At 42.6% G+C, this 20,117-nt stretch overlaps 2 protein-coding genes across 2 annotated transcripts; both read right to left on the bottom strand.

Annotated features, from left to right (window-relative positions):
• Positions 1-13,279: 13,279 nt before the first annotated feature.
• Positions 13,280-14,022, bottom strand: LOC148910825 (uncharacterized). The gene is made up of 2 exons (XM_089030819.1): positions 13,852-14,022; positions 13,280-13,765 (listed from the first exon to the last, which is right to left on the bottom strand). Exons 1-2 carry the CDS (start codon positions 13,879-13,881, stop codon positions 13,385-13,387), a joined length of 411 nt encoding a protein of 136 aa, XP_088886945.1. The 5' UTR covers positions 13,882-14,022; the 3' UTR covers positions 13,280-13,384.
• Positions 14,023-14,086: 64 nt separating this feature from the next.
• LOC148910826 (uncharacterized) lies at positions 14,087-16,793 on the bottom strand. Its single transcript, XM_089030180.1, has 3 exons — positions 14,857-16,793; positions 14,422-14,495; positions 14,087-14,318 (listed from the first exon to the last, which is right to left on the bottom strand). The coding sequence occupies exons 1-3, from the start codon at positions 15,235-15,237 to the stop codon at positions 14,144-14,146; spliced, it is 630 nt and encodes a 209-aa protein (XP_088886306.1). The 5' UTR covers positions 15,238-16,793; the 3' UTR covers positions 14,087-14,143.
• Between the last annotated feature and the right edge of the window lie 3,324 nt (positions 16,794-20,117).

The following is a 20,117-nucleotide window of genomic DNA, read 5'->3' on the forward strand; positions in this document are numbered from 1 at the left end:
AAGCGAGAATTCTACGTCGTCTATCTTTCTGTCACGCAAAGCCTTTGAGACAAGGTCAGTGATCGTATTTACTTTAGCCCTTGACAGAGCTATTGTTGTGTCATGCTTGGATATTTTGCTTGACAGCTGTTTCATAATACCCGTAGCAACAGCCGAGATAATACCACAGGTTGCCCCAACGCCGGCCAAAGGAACTCCAACGACTATTCCCGGTCCAGTAAGCGAAGTAGCAACGCCGGAGCCCGTTAACACAACAGATATGGATCCTGAAGTTATCGCAATCTTATGTAGCGTACTCCGGGCTCTGACGTACTTTTTTCGGACTTTTTCGTAGTGTTTTGCTTGTCCTTCCAAGTAAGCCAGGATTAAGTTCGCTTTATTCAGACGAAAGTTTTCGGCGTTTAGTTCGTTAGGTGTAGTATAGGGAACATCTGGATACAACTTAGGTGCTGATGGTATAACATCCATTATATATACTAATGTACGACGCTTTTGGGAATGATATTGAGGAGCAGCCACATCACGACAACCGGGATTACTGGAACTGGAGGGCCTTTAGGAAGATGTTTCCACATGCAGACCCTAGTAAGTTCGAAAGGAGACCCGATGGGATTTACTATAACGGCTCCAGGATGTACAGCAATGCAGACTTGGAACATTCAAAGCTGGAGCAAGTAGGTGATCAGGTGCAGCAATTGACGATCGTACACCCCGTTCATAAAGAAAGGCCACCAAACCCCGAGCATAAAGCACCCTATTTTCCTAGAAACTTATTGTTAACCACGGAAGATTACCCATTTTACGATGCTGAAGGTGGTGTAAACAACTTCGAAAAGCTGGTAACGCACCTGAAGATTTCAGTGGGTAAACAATCATTTAACGTAATACTAAGAAATATCTATAAGAATACGATGTTGAAGCATACATCAGGTAAAGAGGCCAGGGAATGGTTAGCAGGACCCAACATGCGGTATTGGCCACAGCAGTTAGACTTTGCTATTTGGGCTGCCACTAAAGGTTGTGGTGTTGCCGCGGACATGTTTCACATTTCATTTATGCGGTTTCACGTTGCCTTTACGGTAAGGAGGTTGTTGAAGGAGCTTAACGTACCCCTACCGGGAGATAAGGCATTTAATCCAATGAATAACCGATATGACGCCGCAGCCCTGGAAAGGTTAATTAATGAGTTCAAACCACAGCAAAAAGATTTTCGGTATAAGGAGGGTAAGACGCATGGGCTGGGTATAGTTTATGTTTGGGGTGCCAATGGTGAGAAGCCGGCTGACTACGGGCATCAGGAATACCCAAGTAATGAGTTAGAGTTCGGTGATATGGGCGGCGATAAGGGTAATAATTCATTAATTACTAGAATTCAAACAAACTACCCCGGCACTTGGGATCCGTTCGTGTTAATGAAAGGAAAAGGTTTAAGGAACCTAGCCAGGATTAACCGTAGCATTGAAGCATTCGTGTACTGCATCCTGGGAGCGCAGGTAAATACCCGCAACCCCATTGTTGGATCCCAAGGCGCTTCACAGGAAACGCAACAAGAATTCCTAACTTTATTTGAGTCTGCAATAATAGAAAATGACATATCTAAATCGGTGCAGAGATATCAATTAGCGGTGCAGCAGTCTAAAGTGCGACTGGATTACGCTTTGTCGCCTGGTTGTTGGTTAATGCCAAGTAATTTAGTTATTAACACCAATTCCGTTGTGGGTTATAACAACAAGCTGCAGCGAGCTACTAAGGATATGAAGTTTGGGGTGAATGACGTGAACTCTGACATGACCAAGGGCATTACTCACTTCGTAGAGAAACCAAAAAAGGAGCACACAGAAAAACCATTAAAAAAGGCGTACGTGCCGCCAAAGAAACCAGTAAAGAAGGTTACCGAGGAATATGACCATAACTTATTAAAAGCCGGCCTAGCAGTCGCGGGTGTTGGTCTGAGCTATTATATATGGCAATGAACAACCCCTACGTAGCTGGAGTAGATTGTGTCTATACGACTTACACAGGCGAGAAAAAATACACCCAGGCGTCTTGGGTTGATGTCACGGGCATGTCTGTAGACTTGAACTACTCAGGAAAGAAGTTAATCCTTTGTAGTATTTGCATTGGTACAGACAGCCACGTCAACGTAGGCTTCAGGTTCCTGGATGACAATGGCATACTGCAGCCTATGCGCGCGAAGACGAACAACAGGGAGCCTGTGCATTTCTCCACGGAACCAAACGCTAACAGCTTTGAAAATTTATCGGTTTGGACTTTTCATATGATCGCCGATTGTCACGGAAAGGTAAAGCTACAAATACGTGTAGATGACACCGGGACGGCTACCGTGAATAGTATATATGACCAAAGGGATCAACCTTATAATCACAAGACCATTAGCACTCTTGCGGTGCTTAGCCTGTGAAAATTTGTGATTCTTAAATTATATGAATCCACACTTAAAAGAAACACGTCATGCTTACTGTTTAGATCAAAAGGAGTATAAAGAAGGAGGCGGGTGGTCTGATATCGGAATGTGGGTTGAAGTTGGGGGTTTAGGATTAATAATGTGTACCATTAGCATTAGCACGAAATTAGGTGCAAACGCGGGGTTTAGACTCGTTGACGAGAATAACCACCCATTGCTGCCTTACAGGATAAAGAATAATAATAGGAACCCAGCTCATTTCTCGTTGGAGCCTCCTGCAGTGAGTGGAGAAGACTTAACACCGGTTACTTTTCATATGATAGTCAATTGTCAATATGTCAAGCTGCAAATTCTCCCCAACGATGGTAACATAATGATAAACCATGCCGGTAACACCAACGCGGTCTGGAATCATAAGCCCATTAGCACCATGAGCGTGCTGCCGCTAGTTCCGCATTATCAGGGCGGCGCGAATACTATCTTTACTTATCCCCAGTCGAGGATGCCTCGGGCGCCTGACGACGACAAGCCCCCAGTAATACACAAGGATAAGATTAACCCTTCATCTTCTTCAGGAGTACCACTCCAATAGCGACAACCAAGATCCAAATGTTATTCCCCAAGAACTTTAACAATTCTCCGCCGGTCCTAAGTGCCAAGGAAACAACCGAACCCAGCAGCCCAGGAAGACCGGCTGCCATCTTTTTTCCCAAGTCCGTCAGCCCATTGCCTAATTTCTTTACGCCCGCGCCCGTAGCCTTAAGCGCGTTAAGGATTACCCCTACTACGCTTGAAATAGCAACCGCAAACGCGAGGGGAATACCATACTTTAAAAGGGCTCTTTTTACCTTTTCCTTGGTGGTAAGCCCCAATTCTTTTTCCAGGGTTTCCTTTTCCGCCTGTAATTCCGCAAGGTGTATTTCAAGCATATCTACTTCCTTTTGAGCTGCTTTCCTTTCTTCTTCGGGACGAGCCTGGTCCGCAACTACTTCTTGCTGCCGCTCTATTTGCCCCTCCAGGTCTTCGATGGCCTGATCTCTTTGCCGGATTTGCTCCTCTTTAGTGTTGATTTCGGCAACCAACTGCCGCCGTTCCTCCAAAGAGCCGGTTATGGTGATATGCAAGTTTTTAGCTTCTTCCTTGCTCATATCCAGGTCTTTTAGAGCAAGATTGAAGGCGTGTCTGGCTCGGTCTCTTTCGTCTAAAGCCGTTTCAGCTTCTCGCTTGAATTGCAGTATGACTTCGTTCTTGCCCTTGATTTCTTTCTTTTGAGCATCGGTTAGCTGCCGTATTTGTCTTTCGTACTTTGCTTCCTTTTCTTTTAACGTTTCTTGTAGTTCCTCGGCGTGTTTTTCTAGTGCGACCCTTTCATTCAGGGCCCCCAACCTTTCTAACGCACTTCTGGTAGCTAGTTGAAAGCCTCTTAATCTTGCCACGTTAACCTTGACCGAGCCATTTTCGTCGAAGAGGATTTGTGGTTTGGTCCAGCGGTTTTTGTCGGGATATCTCATGTCTTGGACGCTTATGAGGACTTTGTTTCCGCGTTCTGTGAGCCTTACGTCGTCGGCCTCGAAGTGGGAATAGCGCATCCGTAGCTCTTGCGTTGCCCACTCTACGGTTTCCCGCGCGGTTGCTCCCTGCTCACCCATGTTTCGAAGTTCTATGTACTCAGGAGGGGACTCACCGGGGTTCTTTTCGTGCCACATGCGATTCAAGGCTGCCTTGAAGCTTTTCCACCTACTACCGTACGTGTTTTCTAGAGCCATGTCGTAGATTAGGGGGTCGGTTTCCGCGCCTTTAGTCCATGCGTCGTATTCTTCGTCGTTAATGTCGACTTGACCTTCTTCGGTGGTGGGATCAAAATCCGTTCCTTCTACTTCCATTATATATGATAAGCTCAAAGTTAAACCCCAACGTATTACCTAAGCAGGTTGGCGGACTGAAAGCAGAACGCACCTTTCACCGGGTTACCTTTACCCCCAGCAGCGCTAAGCCAGGGGAAACCCTGTACGTAGGCGTGCCCCGCCTAACGGATAACCTAGTGTTGGTTCCTGGTACCCTGGCGCTAAGGTTTGACCTAGCAGTACAACCAAACACTGCGGACGTGCGTTACGTCGTCAATAACGTGGGTAGAAACCTCGTTTCCAAAATACGCGTAAAGTTCGCCGGGGAATCCTTGCTGGACTTGAACAGGTATGATTTGTATACCACGTACAAAGACTTATGGTTGACTGCATTTGACCGCGCGCAAAGGATAGAGCAGGGAATCGCCAGTGATGCCATACGCAAGGTAAGAAGCGCAACCTCTGGCGCCTCAGGAGAAGACGAAATAAAGACGGCTTATGGTACTAAGCATGTAGTTCCATTAGATTTCGAAGTTATCACGAACCACGGTGCATACTACCCAAGGCAGCTAAGCGAACTGCAGTTCGAAGTAACCCTAGCAGATACTACGAACATTCTGCAGGGAAAGGACGTAAGTTCCTCAGCCGTCCACCCATACTCCGTTACTAACTTAGAGCTACAGTATGAAACGGTATACAGCGAAGACTTAGCACGTAGCGCTGGCATGGAATACAGCGCCGGGAAGGCTTTCCTTTACGATCACGTCGTGATGTACAAGACCTTTAGCTTCACGAACAACGTCGAAGAGGTCATCAACCAAAGCATTAACCTACCCAGACGCAGCCTTACAGGGATAATGTTGCTGTTCGCAAAGACATACACGGCAGGATTGCGTGACTCTGAGGCATTCTTTAATCCTAACATCACTAACGTAGGCGTTAGCATTAACGGAGTGCCTAATAAGGTTTACTCACAAGGGATAAAGCCTGAGGACATGTACCGGGAAGTCGCGCGTAAGTTTGGTGACCAAATTGGCCCAAAGGAATTCTTTAAGGATAAGTATGCGCTGTGGATCGACATGCGTACAACGAACGACGAAGACCTACATGGTCAGGGTTTGCGCCTGGTAAATACTCAGGACGGCATTACGTTGGAGATCAAGCGCACCAAACATGCCAGCGACACTACTAAGATAAACGCGTATATCTTCGTGGTGTCTGACGCGCAACTAAGCGTAGAAATGAATCAGCTAAAGAGCGTTGCCTATTGATAAAAAAATATCCCTTACGTATATAATGCTTCGCGTATTCGAAAACAACGAAACCAAACTGCAATGCATAGTGCAAGGCGATAAACTTTACTTCAAAGCGAAGTCCGTGGCGTTGGCGTTGGGTTACGTAAATTCCAGAAAAGCGGCGTCTGATCACGTATCAGAGGAAAATAAGGTGCTTCTTAGGTCTTTAAAGGGTGTAACTCAGCGTGACACCCTTAACGCACAACCCAATGCCGTGTATTTGACGGAGGAAGGTCTTTACGAATTGATATTCGGATCTGAAAAGGCTGAAGCAAAAAAGTTCAGGAAATGGGTGTTAGGTGACGTTCTTCCGACGCTAAGGAAAACAGGCAAGTATGAAATAGAAAGGCGGTTCGATGGTCCTAACAAGTTAGTCTTTAAGATCGAGAATGAGTTTGACCTGCATAAGAAAGTCGTGGACTACATACGTCGGTTCCACCCTATCCTACTGCTCGCACCAGGTCTTGGAGAATTACAGGACTCGGCCTCCAAAAGGATAGTATGTTGGCAGAAAGGTTACCAGGCAGGTCAGCCTGACATCTTAGTTCTTAATGCACATAAAAAATACAATGGACTATGCTTGGAGTTGAAGACACCTAAGGGTAACGGCGTATTATCCCCCAAACAAGAGGCGTTAATTGCTCAATACGAGGCAAATGGTTACCTAACTATGGTGTGCAACGATTACGATCTTATATGCAGGGAAATTGACTATTACGCGGAAGGCATTCGGGCGCCTTGTCCTTGGTGTGTTAAGGCTTTTAAGACGCAGGAGACGCTGCAGACCCACCAAAGAATATTTCATAGATATAATGATCGTTGAACAGACACATTGGCGTGAATTGGTCCAAGGCATCACATACAAAATAAAAAATTACGTCGTCTTTGAAGACATCAGCCGTTTAAGGTTGGTCCTCGAATACGAAGGTAGGGAGTGCTCCTTATGGGCGCCCGACTGCGTGCGGTATGTAATCCAAGGCGAGGAATTTACACACATACGCAGCTTTGGTAAGGTCAACGGTCGATGGAAGTTCGACGTTGAACGTAGGGTGGATGCTAATCCTTTGTGTGCTTAGATAAGTATTGGTCTGCTTCGGCGGACCTCATTTTTTCGGTGATATCAAAGACTGACACGGCAATTAAGGCGCCCTTGAAACCACCTTGCAGAGTTACTTCGTTTTCTCTTCGTAGGTGTCAGCTAAGGTTCGCTGTGCTTTAGGATCTGCGGGACACCAATGCCCGACGAAGGATCCTTCGGGGAATACCTTATTACAATGAAGGCAGGTGTATTTTTTACGTGGCTTGCAAGGGGTAATGCAGTCGGCAGGTGGCTCGCATGTAATACAGTCCATATATTGAAAAGGGTAATTAGAAATCCTCCCAGAAAGGCAGCTGCGTAGGCTAGCATATATTTATGGCGGATATCGCATGAAGTCCTTAATAGACTCTTTTGCCCAGCCCGCCATCGTCAATAGCGCACCAAACCGTTCTGCGCGCTTCAGGCCGCACATTTCATCGTACAACTCCTGCACGCGCTCTTTTAACCGGTCTATCTCCTCCCTTTGCATTTCTATGGTGTCTCTTTTATCCTTTGCGTCGGCGGCAATCCTTCTTACTGCTTCCACTGGCTCCATCTATATATGAACCCAGATCACATGCCTTGTAACGCTCTGATAGTAGGACCCACCGGCTGCGGTAAAACGCAGTTTGTAGTGGAGCAGCTATTAGGGTCCTTTAGATACCGCTTCGACTACATAGTGCTATTATGCCCCACCTACGTGAACAACCGCACCTGGACGGGCATAGGAGTGAGCGATGACGACTTCTTCGTAGATATCTTAGACCCTAACGAGTTATCCAGCCATCTTAAGTTTTGGCACAAACAATTCTCGTCTCGCGAGGCTCGACGAGCGAGTACGCAAACCTTGCTCATACTGGATGACATTGCCTGCGGGGACGACGTAAAAAGGCGCACCTCCGAATTAGTGAAGCTCGCCTTTAGCGGCAGACATGACAACATTAGCGTTTGGTTGCTTTCCCAGCAGCTTACCAGCGTCTCTAAGCCCTTCAGGGAAAACATAGGCTCTCTCGTAGTATTTTATACTCCAAGTAAGTCTGACCTGGAAACCATCTTAAGCGACTACGGCGGTGAGATATCCAAGGAACAGTTACACGAATACATGCGGCACCTAAAAACGCACCAACATTCCAAGATGATCTTCTCTTTGAGGTTTCCGTATTCCATTAACATATATGGACATTGAGCAGCTCTTAGATGAAGTCCCCACACAGTTAGATGAAAGTAACCTCAAGGAACAACTTAACATTCTTGTGTCTTCTGGGAAGTGCAAAGAAATGATAGGTAAGGAACTTACCCATGAGCAGGTTAATAAGTTGTCAGAAGAGGAGGTTAAGAAGTTCCATAAGAGGTACGAGGCTGCCCTCGCAAGTAAGACCACGGACGCCGTAGCAGACTCCGCTATCCGACTTGCAACTAAATTGCTTGGACTTGCGCTGCCCATAGACGACGTGGAGCAACTGCGGAAGGACATAAGCGAGGACTATGTCATCGCCCAAGAACTTAAGATAACCTGTGGGTGGTTGTCTTTGAAGTGCGGTAAGTTAATGGCAGTCGCCTCTGCGGCACTTCACGTAGCTCAGCACGTCGATCTGAAGGAACTTACGGCCTCTTGGAAGGACTTCAAGAAGGACAGAGAAGTCGAAAGGGTATTCAAGGCGGCACTTGCTGAGGTACCTAGTCAAGTACCTGCAAGTGACTTATCAAGTACTTAGTCAAGTCGTTCGCGGGAATTACCCAGGTCGCCTCAAGTACCTAGTTAAGTCATCCTTAAGTACTTAGTCAAGTCGTCTTAAGTTACTTATCAAGTCCTTCAAGTCCTTAGATATAAATGAGTGAAGCTGAATCGAAGGCGGAGGAAACCCCTCAAGTAGAGGAGCAACGAATCACCAAGGCTAAATCTCCAGGCAGAGTTGCTGCCGGTAAGAAGCTCGCGGAGATGAACAGGAAGAACAAAGCAAAGAAAGAAGAAAAGGTGGAGGAAGAGGAATCCTTCATTAATCCTGGGTACGTCATTGGCGCGTTAGGAGTCGCTATAGCAGCAGGCAGCCTTTACTTACAATGGCGGGCAACGAAAAAGGTAGAACCACCAACATATTACACACCTGTGGAACCGGCTGTTAGAAAAAGTAAGATCCCTGAAATGGAGTAGATTTATCACCACGTACCGTGGCGACCTAGATTTTCCTTCTCGCTTTGTAATATAATGTCAACCGCGTTGTTGAAAACTGTTGAAGAAGCAGCTATCATTACTTCCATCGTTGCGGGTATTGGTTGGGTAGGTAAGAAAGTGCTCAAAGAAGACTTTACTGAAGACCCAAGCAAGAGCTTCGCTAATTTTGCTAAGATGACCGCTGCCGTTGGCGGGGCTATCATGCTAAAGGATTACCTACGGAAGGAAAAGTACCTACCTACGGCGTAATATATAATGGCTAGCGTGGTCGCAGGTGGAGTTATTGCAGCCTTAGCATTCACTGGAGCTAATTATGGTGGTCAATATTTGGATAGATTAGTTAGAGGCGACAAAAGCGGAGAATTAGCCGCTGAGAGGAAAAGGCACGATTTAGCGCTGGAGAAATATCAGCGGGACGTGGCAGCTTGGAATGAAAAAAGACAAGCTTACAGGGATTGGTTGGACAAGAACTACCAAGACAAAATGCAGGCGGATAAGAACTTCGAAAACACAGACTACGCCTTCAAACTTTATGCGCAAGCACACCCCGCGGCATTAACGGGGTTAAGAAAGCCTCAGTTTAAGAATTACTATCAGCCTTCTAAGAAACAAAAAGACAATGAGTTGGTCTTTGTAGGAGTCGCAGGGCTGGCGGGAGGCGTGGCCTTGGCGTATCTGCTCTGAGCTGCGCTCAGATCACTAGAAGGGGACTTGTCCCCTGTAATATATGATCGTCTTTTTGGAAAGCGACAAGAATAACTTTACCACTTATCTGAATCCCCCCATCAAAGCCTGTAAGGTTCGGTTGGTTAGTTGCTCTTTGTACAATTCTTGGTATAATTTAATTAATGGCTTTGTCATCGGAACTTCCGGCACCAAACCAAAAATACCAGATTCCCATTACACCCCTATAACACTGGCTAAGGAGCTAGCAAAGCATGGATATACTCTTACCACAGGATTACCCCATGAAATGAAATTCAAGAAAAATAGTGGGAGTGCCAATCTAAAGGACAGTTCATTGGTAGAACTCCTGGGCCTTACTAGTACCACGATAAATAGCGGCAGTACATATGACGTAAAATGGAAAGTCGCATCCTCTTACGAAGTCTATTGCGATTTAGTCCATAGTTACGACAATGGAGAAAAGTCTTCTCTTATGTCCAAGTTTCTACCCAAAGGTAATCCATTTGACTCAGAAGAATACACTCCCATTTCTTTAAGCTATGACTTGTCTAATTTGGTAGAAAGCATAAACATCACCATCAAAGTGGACGGAAAGACGGTGGATTTTAACGGACGTAAGATCAATCTCGTCCTGGAATTCATATAATGGGCCGCGTAGAGGACAAACTCAAAAGGATTTACTATGGGCCCGAAGGTTATTGGAAAGGAGCGTCAGCTATCAAGAAACTCGCGATCGCGGCCAGGGTATCAGATGAAACGGCTAAGAACTGGTTGAAAAAACAAACCATCTGGCAGGTTTATCTTCCCGTGCCGAAGTACATTCCCAGGCCCAGCTTTACCGTAAATACCCCTAATGAAGTTCATCAGGCGGATTTGCTTTTCTTACCGCACGATAAGGTGAGAAAAAAGACCTATAGGTACGCTTTGACCGTAGTCGATATCGCAAGCAGATACAAAGACGCTGAACCCATAACCAGCAAGGATTCTGGGGAAGTCGCAGAAGCCCTAGGTAGGATTTATAAGCGCGTCTTGAAATGGCCTAAGCTGCTGCAAGTGGATGCGGGGACGGAGTTCATGGGCGTGGTTACTAAGACCCTGAAAGACCACGACACTAAGATTAGGAGAGCCGAAGCAGAGTACCACAGGGGTCAAAGCATTGTAGAAAGATTCAATAAGACCCTGGCCGAGCGTCTCTTTGGATACCAGTATTGGAAAGAGCTGGAAGATCCCTCCAAACGCAACAGGGAATGGACTCAGAGGCTCCCCCAGGTCGTCGCGGCTTTGAACAACGAGGCGGCCAGGGCTACGGGAATGAAACCCAAGGATGTCATAAAAAAGAAACACGTGGAACACAAGTCCTTCGTCAGAAGTTCGAGGGCGGTCTTCCCCCAGGAAAAGAGATTAGGTAATGTCACGGTTCGATATCTCTATGAGCCGGGTGAACTAGAAGGAGGATCCAAAAGAGCTACGGATCCCAATTGGTCTTTGGAAACTTACCAGATCCGAAGTGCGATAGCTAAGAAGGGTCAGCCCATCTTGTATTATCTTCATGATGGTCCCACGCGTGGGTTCGTCAAAGAAGAACTGCTTATCGTGTGATGTCCGAATGCTATCGTATGGATACCATCATCACACATCCACCTCTTACCGTCAAATGCAGACAGTGACACCTTCTCCTGTGTAACGTTGTGTATTTGATGTCCGTAGCTGCGCAGGCTGTTCATTTTATGTCGCTGTTCCTTACGCATACGCAGGACCTTTAAGTAGGAATCGTGGGTTATGTCCTTCTTAACCACGTACTTTTTTACGCCTTTAGCTTTCTTTTCTACACCGTCCAGCTTTAGCACGCTGTACATCTTGGGTTTCAGGCCCACGTATTCCACGATGGGTTTTCCTTTCATCTCATCCTTCATTTTCCCGATTACTTTCTTGTTTTTAGGGGAGTAAAGGAAGTGGTCGCGTGGGTAATCGCTGGTGTCGTATTCATCGATGTCGGGAACACAGTCTTCGTAAATGTCTTCCGTCTGCACCTCTACACTCGACGAAAAAATGGATTTGTCATGTAGGCAAACATATAGACAAATATATGGGCAAATATCATATTTGACTAATAGTAGACAATATTTGCCCAATGACTGTATATGATATGTACCTACACATTTATCCCATGGGCACAGATGGCAAAGTCCGTATGGCCCAGTAAAATCCCAAACGGCAAATATATAGCAGATATCATATCATCCATACATTTACCCGGTAGTAAATGTGAATGCTCATTTGATATGTGCACGTATTTGCCCAGCCCGTATATGTGTTTTATGTCTTACGTATACCCTGTGTTTCCCCAGGCCGTATATGTGATTCATGCCTTACATATACCCTGTATTTTCCCAGGCCGTATATGTGATTAATGCCTTACATTTACCCTGTGTTTGCCCAGGCCGTATATGTGATTAATGCCTTACATATACCCTGTATTTTCCCAGGCCGTATATGTGATTTATGCCTTACATATACCCTGTCTTTGCCCAGGCCGTATATGTGATTTATGCCTTACATATACCCTGTCTTTGCCCAGGCGGTATATGTGATTTATGCTTACATATACCCTGTGTTTGCCCAGGCCGTATATGTGATTTATGCCTTACATATACCCTGTGTTTGCCCAGGCCGTATATGTGATTTATGCCTTACATATACCCTGTGTTTACCCAGGCCGTATATGTGATTTATGCCTTACATATACCCTGTCTTTCCCCAGGCCGTATATGTGATTTATGCCTTACATATACCCTGTATTTTCCCAGGCCGTATATGTGATTTATGCCTTACATATACCCTGTGTTTGCCCAGGCCGTATATGTGATTAATGCCTTACATATACCCTGTATTTTCCAAGGTCGTATATGTGATTAATGCCTTACATATAACCTGTGTTTGCCCAGGCCGTATATGTGATTAATGCCTTACGTATACCCTGTCTTTGCCCAGGTCGTATATGTGATTAATGCCTTACATATACCATGCGATATGCTCTGACCGTATATGTGATTAATGCCCCCTTAATGCCTTAGATGTACCAGCGCGTCTTAGCCATATTTGCTCAGTTGAATTATGCTCATCATATTTGCTAAATTTAACTATATTATCAGTCTTCAGCTATTGTCACTTATGGCAGGCCAAAAAAAATAGAAACGATATATGTCGTGACAACCACCTCATACTTTAAACATAGCTAACCTATACTAAGAAGCAGGAAAAAAGACATAAATCATACTGAAACATTTTTATTGTGAATTTCCTTTTCTTGACGACTGATTAACTATGAACAATTTGTTAACTACAACTAATTGAAAATGCTAGTTCTGTAAATTAATTATAGGCGTTTGTTTCATCTTGTGACAGAATTTGTGAAAGGAGATCATAATATATTTAGTTGTCAATCGATCTGTGGCTTATGTACGATTCTTTTTAGATATTCTGTAGTAGTACACTTCATTTATAACTGCAAAAACTTAATTAAGGACACCGAACGTGGTTGGGTTTCTACGAGTTTTATGAATTAAATCTTGTGTCACTGTTCCTCCGTTCCTTTGGCCTGATTTCTAGGGTTTTCGTTCTTCTTTCGATTACTTGAACGTTATACTCGTTTACTTGAAGAAATCCAAAGGTCAAACGGTGTAGCAGCGGCTATCTAAGCCTATTGACCTTTGGATTTCTTAAAGTAAACAAGTATAATGTTCAAATAATCGAAAGAAGAAGGAAAACCCTAGAAATCAGGCCAAAGGAACGGAGGAACAGTGACACAAGATTTAATTCATAAAACTCGTAGAAACCCCAACCACGTTCGGTGTCCCAGTGCCCTTGATTTGATAAAAACCTTTAGGCTCTCAATGCCCATTCGGGACCTCCAGATGGCCTTGGGCGTCTTGACGGCTCCCCGATTTTCCGCTTCAAAAGCATGGTGAGACTGCGCTCTGACAGCCTCCTTTTTGCCTTTCGGTCCATGCTTTCCATGAACTGATTAGCTAGGGGGCTTCTCCATGGCAGAGGGTGTTTTATTAAAACTTTACTCTGCTTAGTAGGGCCCCCTTCGTTATCAGAGCCACTGTCCGCTGTATCGTCATCAGCCTGGTCATCCGCCTCTGACATCGACTCCTCTGATGACATATACTCCAGTTTCATAATTGCCTTGACTTTCTCTTTGTCCCCTGGTGATAGCGAGGTTGACAAGTCCGCTGCCTTGGATCTGGATTTTAGGAGCTAAAAGAAAAAAGAAAAAAAAAACACCGTCAGTCAAAGTTTCTTATTAAACAAAGTCATAATCGTTGCAAATTCAGTTTACTCACATTTTGTTTTCTTTGTGTTTTCCGCTGCATCTTTTGATGCCTTCCAAGGGCCCCTGAACGCTCTCTTTTGTTTCTCTTTCTTCTCGTCAGAAAGTGACTTTTAAGGGCAGCTGAAATTATATCAAGTACCCATATATTAAAACTTGAGACAAAATTTGTTAGAAATTTTGGCATTTGGCCGACAATTACTCCTTTAGCATCCATTTGTTTCGGGGTTTTTTTTTTTTTTTTTTTTTTTTTCCATGTTATTTTATTTCAAACTGCTTCCCCTCCCTTCGGCATTTGAATATTTCTAAAAGGATTTCGTTACCCCCGGGTTAACTTTGATAGGTGCATAAGGCCTTTCGCACTTCGTAATATAAAATACATAAATACCTTCTAACTCGACGGCAGAGACATCCTTATGAACATTCAGAACTCTATCCCTTATTGCGTTATTAATCTGTTCGTTGACGTCATCTCTGAAACTAATTAGGAAATGCCATATTTGAGTGGTAAGTGGAAACTTAATATGGAAAGAAACTATGGATGATTCAGACAAGATCATTTTTATTAAATTTTCATACTTACGCTTTAGTAAAATCCCATATAAGAGGGTTTTCTTCCCTGTCCCGTAATTTCTTTGCTACCAAGCGTACTTCAGACTGTAATAACTTAATATAATTCATTAAAATCATAAGATGTACCTTAAGTTATTCTTAGACATAGTAATAATGTTTTCATTATTTTTATGGCTGTGATTGTATAATATTGGGAAAAAAATCGAAATCAAATCAATTCCTTTACAAAAAAGGAAATTATCATTATCATTCAGTGTCTTGTTATTGGAAATCAATAGTAAAGTTTGGTAGCATTAACCACTACCATGGCGGGTTTCCCGCCAATTTTAGCATTGCATAAATTATACCGCTGCATAATTATACCAACTACTCTTCGCGCCAAGAATTCCCAGTAAAATTATCAATAAAAATAGCTTGCTTTTTTAAATACTGCCACTTTACTTACTGCAACAGCCTTTGAGACAGTAATCTTGGTCTTGCTGTTGTCCTTGTTCTGCTGGCTTTCTTTTAAGGCGGCTAGTATTTGGCGGTTTTGTTCTTGCAGTTCTTTAAACTGTTTTACAATCGTTTCGAAATTTGAAGAAATTTCTTCTTTTTCGCTGTCGGGGTCAACGTTCTCATTCTCGCTTGTTGCTTGCAATAGGCGATTTCTGTGTTCTCTTAGGACATCCTCGTTACCACCAGGGACAGAGGAAATAAGTATATTAAGCCTTTGAGAATTGGCGCCATTTTCAGTATGTCTACTCGTACTGCTTGTACTGGTAGTTGCAGTAACAGAATGGATTGGCATTGGGCGTCCTGGTAAAGGTGTAAATGTTCTTCCCATTTTTTGATCGCGACGAATGAACGCAATTTATAAGCAAAGATATAGAATGTGCGGGAAACTAGATGACCGACAGAGTTTGTTACCTGTTTGTGACCAAAAGGCGAATGAACGAATAAGCACATCCACCGAACAAATCTACCCCCTATCTATCACGGCGTATCACGTGACTTGTGATGACATATACGTTCATATAATGAAGTCTAATAATAAAAAAAGGAATAACTGTCTTATAAAAATGCTAAAGTTGTATCCAGGATTCATGTTAAGTAATATATCTATTATCTTAAAGCTATTTGCTCCATTTTATAAAGTTATGAAATTTTTTCTAAAGCCTAGATTCACGAAATATCATTGCAATAAACTTGATTAGCTTCTAGCTCTAAAACCATCGTACCATTATCTGCCGCCAACAGTGACAGCTCTAAGGAAAAGGGCGCGGTAATAAAGATCCGGCGTGCTTTTGTCCAGTGGCATGTGGTTGATGGACGTGGAACTTTATTACGCTGGAATATGGCTGTTAGCCATTCAAAATGCTTGCATTTTGAGTAATTATCCCAATGATACACACCGTCTTTTTAATTATATAGTTCTGGAAAACAAAATGTCTTCTGCGATGTCAAAGCGTTATCATTGCTTTCATTGTAACGAAGATTTACATTACAGAGTATTTTGCCGTCACAAAGAAGAATTTTATGATCCTTTAACAAATCAATGGCAATTACAGCGGAATGACGACGAAGACTCAAATGATAGTATTTTCACTCACGAGATTGACGGCCAGAACGACACTTCTTCTAATGACTACAGCGAGATAAACGTTTTGGACCAAACTGATCAAGACTCCTCTGATGTGCCAAATACAAACCAACCATCAAGTGACGAATTCTTACCAGCTACTTCACAAAAAGATATTGATGTTATACGTTTATTTGATGATTAGATTATATAATCTTTAAATGTTAAAGTCAAACTGCATAGATAAAAGACTGAATCTTTAACAAGCGGCTGATTTGCACATGATCTAGCTCCCCTATTGGATTTACTACCAAGCATTAGTGTTATTGAAGCGAGATTAAGTTAGAGGTACAAATGATTCTTTTCTATTTCTATCTTAGCCTCGTTTTCACCGTTACTTTTAAGAAGGGTGCATTATTAAGTAATCGGCTTATGGTTGCCATTAAAACCTCAGTGTTCATTCAGAAAGGTTCATTCAAAGAGTTTATAAAATCATAGCTAGAGATAACTCATTTAAAACGCCAAAAAGAATTTACTATGTTCAAATGGATATTGCTGTACATTTTTGTCTCCAAATCAATTCATGACTGTGGTCATCCTGAGATAGCATGGTATCCGGCAAAACATGTTTGTCAAGTTAGAGAAATACAATTATAAGTAATTTATTTAATATGTCTCTTGGGTTTTTTATTTTCGATTTATCATTTTTCTTTCACGAATTATAAATTGTTGTTTTGCTGACTTAGAAATTTATATTTTATTTTCAATGGAAATCATTTATTTTCAGAGCAAAATTTGGGTCAAAATTATACATTTAGGGACCGGTCATTATTTAAGTTGGAGGTGGGGGGGGGGGGGGGGTCGGAGGAGAAATTGTCAGTGACGCAAAAAAATTTCAAGGCCCCCCCTTTGAAGGCATCCAAGTTTATCGAAAACCCCCCATGGATTGTAGTAAAAAATTTAAAAATTTTCCCTAAAAGTCATTTTTAAATTTCAAGACTTTCACTAGCAAAAATTTCAGGCCCCCCCCCCCCCCCCCCAATTTTTTCTCCCCCCCCCCCCCCCCAACTTAAATAATGACCGGTCCCTTAGCCCATGAGGTTTTTTTTACTGACATTTTTTTTCCTAGTATTATAATGGTTTCAGACTTTATCTTATACTATGTTGCAGTTATACAATGCCGAATGAATAAAATACATCGTATTTGCTTATGTTTAAAGGAGACGGAATAAATAACTTTGAGGAAGAAGATCAAGTGTTTTGGGATGACAAGTTGGACAGTGAATCTGACCATGAAGAGATAAGAGGAAATGAAAGAAGGAGATTGGTTGAAACTTGGGATATTGATATCGAAGACGTAGAAAGAGATTTTGAACAATCTAGTGCAGAAATAAGCGTTGCCGTCGAAGCAAGTTCCCGAGTGACCCTTATTAACTGGATTGCCTTGTTTGTGTGCTTTTGGTCTGCATACTTTTCTGTACCAGACCGAGGCATTGATATTCTCCTCGCCTTTTTTAAAGCGATTTTTCAGGTTTTGTGTGAGCTTTCGCCAATCATTTTCCCAACCGCAGTATTGGTTTTCCCGAGGTCCTTCAAACTCTTGAAAAATTATCTTTCTTTTAAAGATAAGCATTCAAAGTATGTTGTTTGTCCGAAATGCGACACCCTATACCGTTTTCAAGACTGCATAACAACAAGATTCGGGCGTGTCATTGCTAAACCATGTTCTCACATTGCTTTTCCGAATCACCGTCAATTGTTTCGCCGCACACCTTGTGGAGCGGAATTGCTTAAGGAAATTCGTTTGAAAAATGGACAGACGAAATTGTACCCACATAAAGTTTATTGTTATAAAAGCATCAGAGACACTCTAACTCACTTTATTAAGCGACCAGACTTTGTACAAAAATGTGAGATTTGGAGAAATCGGAATGTACCGGACGATATTTTAGTTGATATTTACGATGGCCAAGTGTGGAAAGATTGGCAATATTTTAACGGCACTCCTTTCCTTGCCCAGCCTAATAATTATGCTTTTATGCTGAATGTTGACTGGTTTCAGCCTTTTAAGCACAGTGTCTATAGCGTTGGAGTCATATATATGGTCCTCCTAAATCTTCCGAGAAAAGAAAGGTACAAAGAGGAAAACGTAATAATAGTTGGGGTAATACCTGGTCCACACGAGCCCAAATTGAATATCAATACGTACTTACAACCACTTGTAGCCGAATTGAACTTATTGTGGCACGAAGGCATCCAAGTTCGGCCTCATGGGAGTAGAACAGCAAGATGTTTTCGAGCTGCCCTCCTTTGTATTGCTTGTGACATTCCTGCACTAAGAAAAGTTTGCGGTTTCTTAGGATGTACTGCTCACCGAGGGTGCTCAAAGTGCACAAGATTTTTTCCCGGAGATTTTAGTAGCATGGATTTTTCAGGTTTCGAAGATGACGATACACCAAGGACAAATGAAGAGCACCGAAGAGAGGCTCAGAAAATACTCAATGCAACAACCGCTGATGAACGAAACCAAATTGGAACTTCCACTGGAACAAGATATTCTGAACTCTTACAGTTGCCTTACTTCGATTGTACTCGTTACCATGTTGTTGATCCTATGCATAATTTGTTTTTAGGGACAGCAAAACATTTAATGAAAAATGTATGGCTAAATGCTGAAACGCCAATTATTTCTAAAGAAAATTTGAATAAAATCCAGGAAAAGGTAGATGACGTCAAAGCACCATCATTTATTGGGCGTCTCCCGAAAAAGATATCAACATCGTTTGGAGGATTTACTGCTGATCAGTGGAAAACATGGACTCTCTTGTATTCTGTATTCTGCATTTGGAATATCGTTCCAACAGATGATTTGGAGCTGTGGAGGTTATTCGTATTGTCCTGCTTTCACCTTTGCTCTCCACTTATTACAACTGAAGAGCTACAAGAAGGACATGATTACCTAGTGGAATTTTGTAAATCGTTTGAAAAAAGATATGGAAAGGAACGTGTTACGCCAAACATGCATCTACACCTGCACCTCAAACAATGTATTTTAGATTACGGGCCTGTATATTCATTTTGGCTTTTCAGCTTCGAACGTTTCCATGGGATTTTAGGAGCGTTTCGAACTAACAATAGATCTGTTGAAATACAAATCATGAGAAAATTTCTCCAAAAGCATGAACTAAGAGATATCCCTTTACCAGAGAGATTTCGAGAAACTTTCCAACCAGTATTTCAACTTCTTCAGGAGGCACAACAAGTAGGAACACTTGGCGAAAGCATCCCATCAATACCATCAACACTTAATCTTTCAGTTGGTCAAGTACTACGTTGCTTAGAGTGGAGCAATATGAATGCATACTCATGTTTTTCACCTCGATCCATTGATGTTCTTGATGATGACTATACAGAATATCTCTTTAAAGCTTATGAAACAATTTTACCTCAACACTCGGTCATTGAATGTGTTACCGATACGTTTGAGAGAATTAGTACCATTGGATATTCGGGGACAAAGCTAGGGTCCTCTGACTCTAGACTGGAACGTTCTTCCTTCATTCTTGCAAGTTGGTGTGGCCAATATAGTGGCAGTATTGAGACCGATTCATTTGACTTGCGCCCCGGTGTTAAACCATTATAATTGATGGCAAGCAGGAATCATTGTGTATGGCAAAGGTTCGATGGTATCAGCGACATCCAGAAAGACACAGGATTGGCAGACCACATAAAATTTGGTGCAGAAACTTGTTTGAAATGGAAGGGCCCTCTACATTCATTCCCATACAAAGGATACACAGCCAGTTTGTTGCTGCTTACGATGTTATTGACAAAGAAAGAGTATTAATTGTTTGTCCTTTACAACGTAAATTGTACGGATGATGGAGATGACAGTAAAGTATCATCCAGGAAAAATATTCAAAGCTATCAAAAATAAACTGTTTGAACTGTGCATCAGTAACTAGATAGTCAAAATGAAAATTGAATGAATTCTTTGATGAGTTTAAAATTAGATGAATTAAAATAATTATGAATGAAATTGCATATATTGCCAATAAAAAAGATGAATTCATATGTTTAGACTAAACAAAATTGATGCTTCAAATAATATTACAGATGTTAGCGGTTTGAAATGCAGCTGAGGT

Source organism: Actinia tenebrosa, unplaced genomic scaffold (genome assembly GCF_029948245.1).
Source record: "Actinia tenebrosa isolate PJP-AT-01 unplaced genomic scaffold, QUT_ActTen_1.0 PGA_scaffold15__27_contigs__length_11533743, whole genome shotgun sequence".
Classification (NCBI taxonomy): Eukaryota; Metazoa; Cnidaria; class Anthozoa; order Actiniaria; family Actiniidae; genus Actinia; species Actinia tenebrosa.

Coding starts and splice junctions, on each gene's coding strand:
- LOC148910825 (XM_089030819.1), bottom strand. CDS start 13,881: ATGCAGCGGAAAACACAAAGAAAACAAAAT. Junction 13,766..13,851: donor AAACACAAAGAAAACAAAAT/GTGAGTAAACTG, acceptor TTTTTCTTTTAG/CTCCTAAAATCCAGATCCAA.
- LOC148910826 (XM_089030180.1), bottom strand. CDS start 15,237: ATGGGAAGAACATTTACACCTTTACCAGGACGCCCAATGCCAATCCAT. Junction 14,496..14,856: donor CTGTCTCAAAGGCTGTTGCA/GTAAGTAAAGTG, acceptor AAGTTATTACAG/TCTGAAGTACGCTTGGTAGC. Junction 14,319..14,421: donor ATATGGGATTTTACTAAAGC/GTAAGTATGAAA, acceptor TTTCCTAATTAG/TTTCAGAGATGACGTCAACG.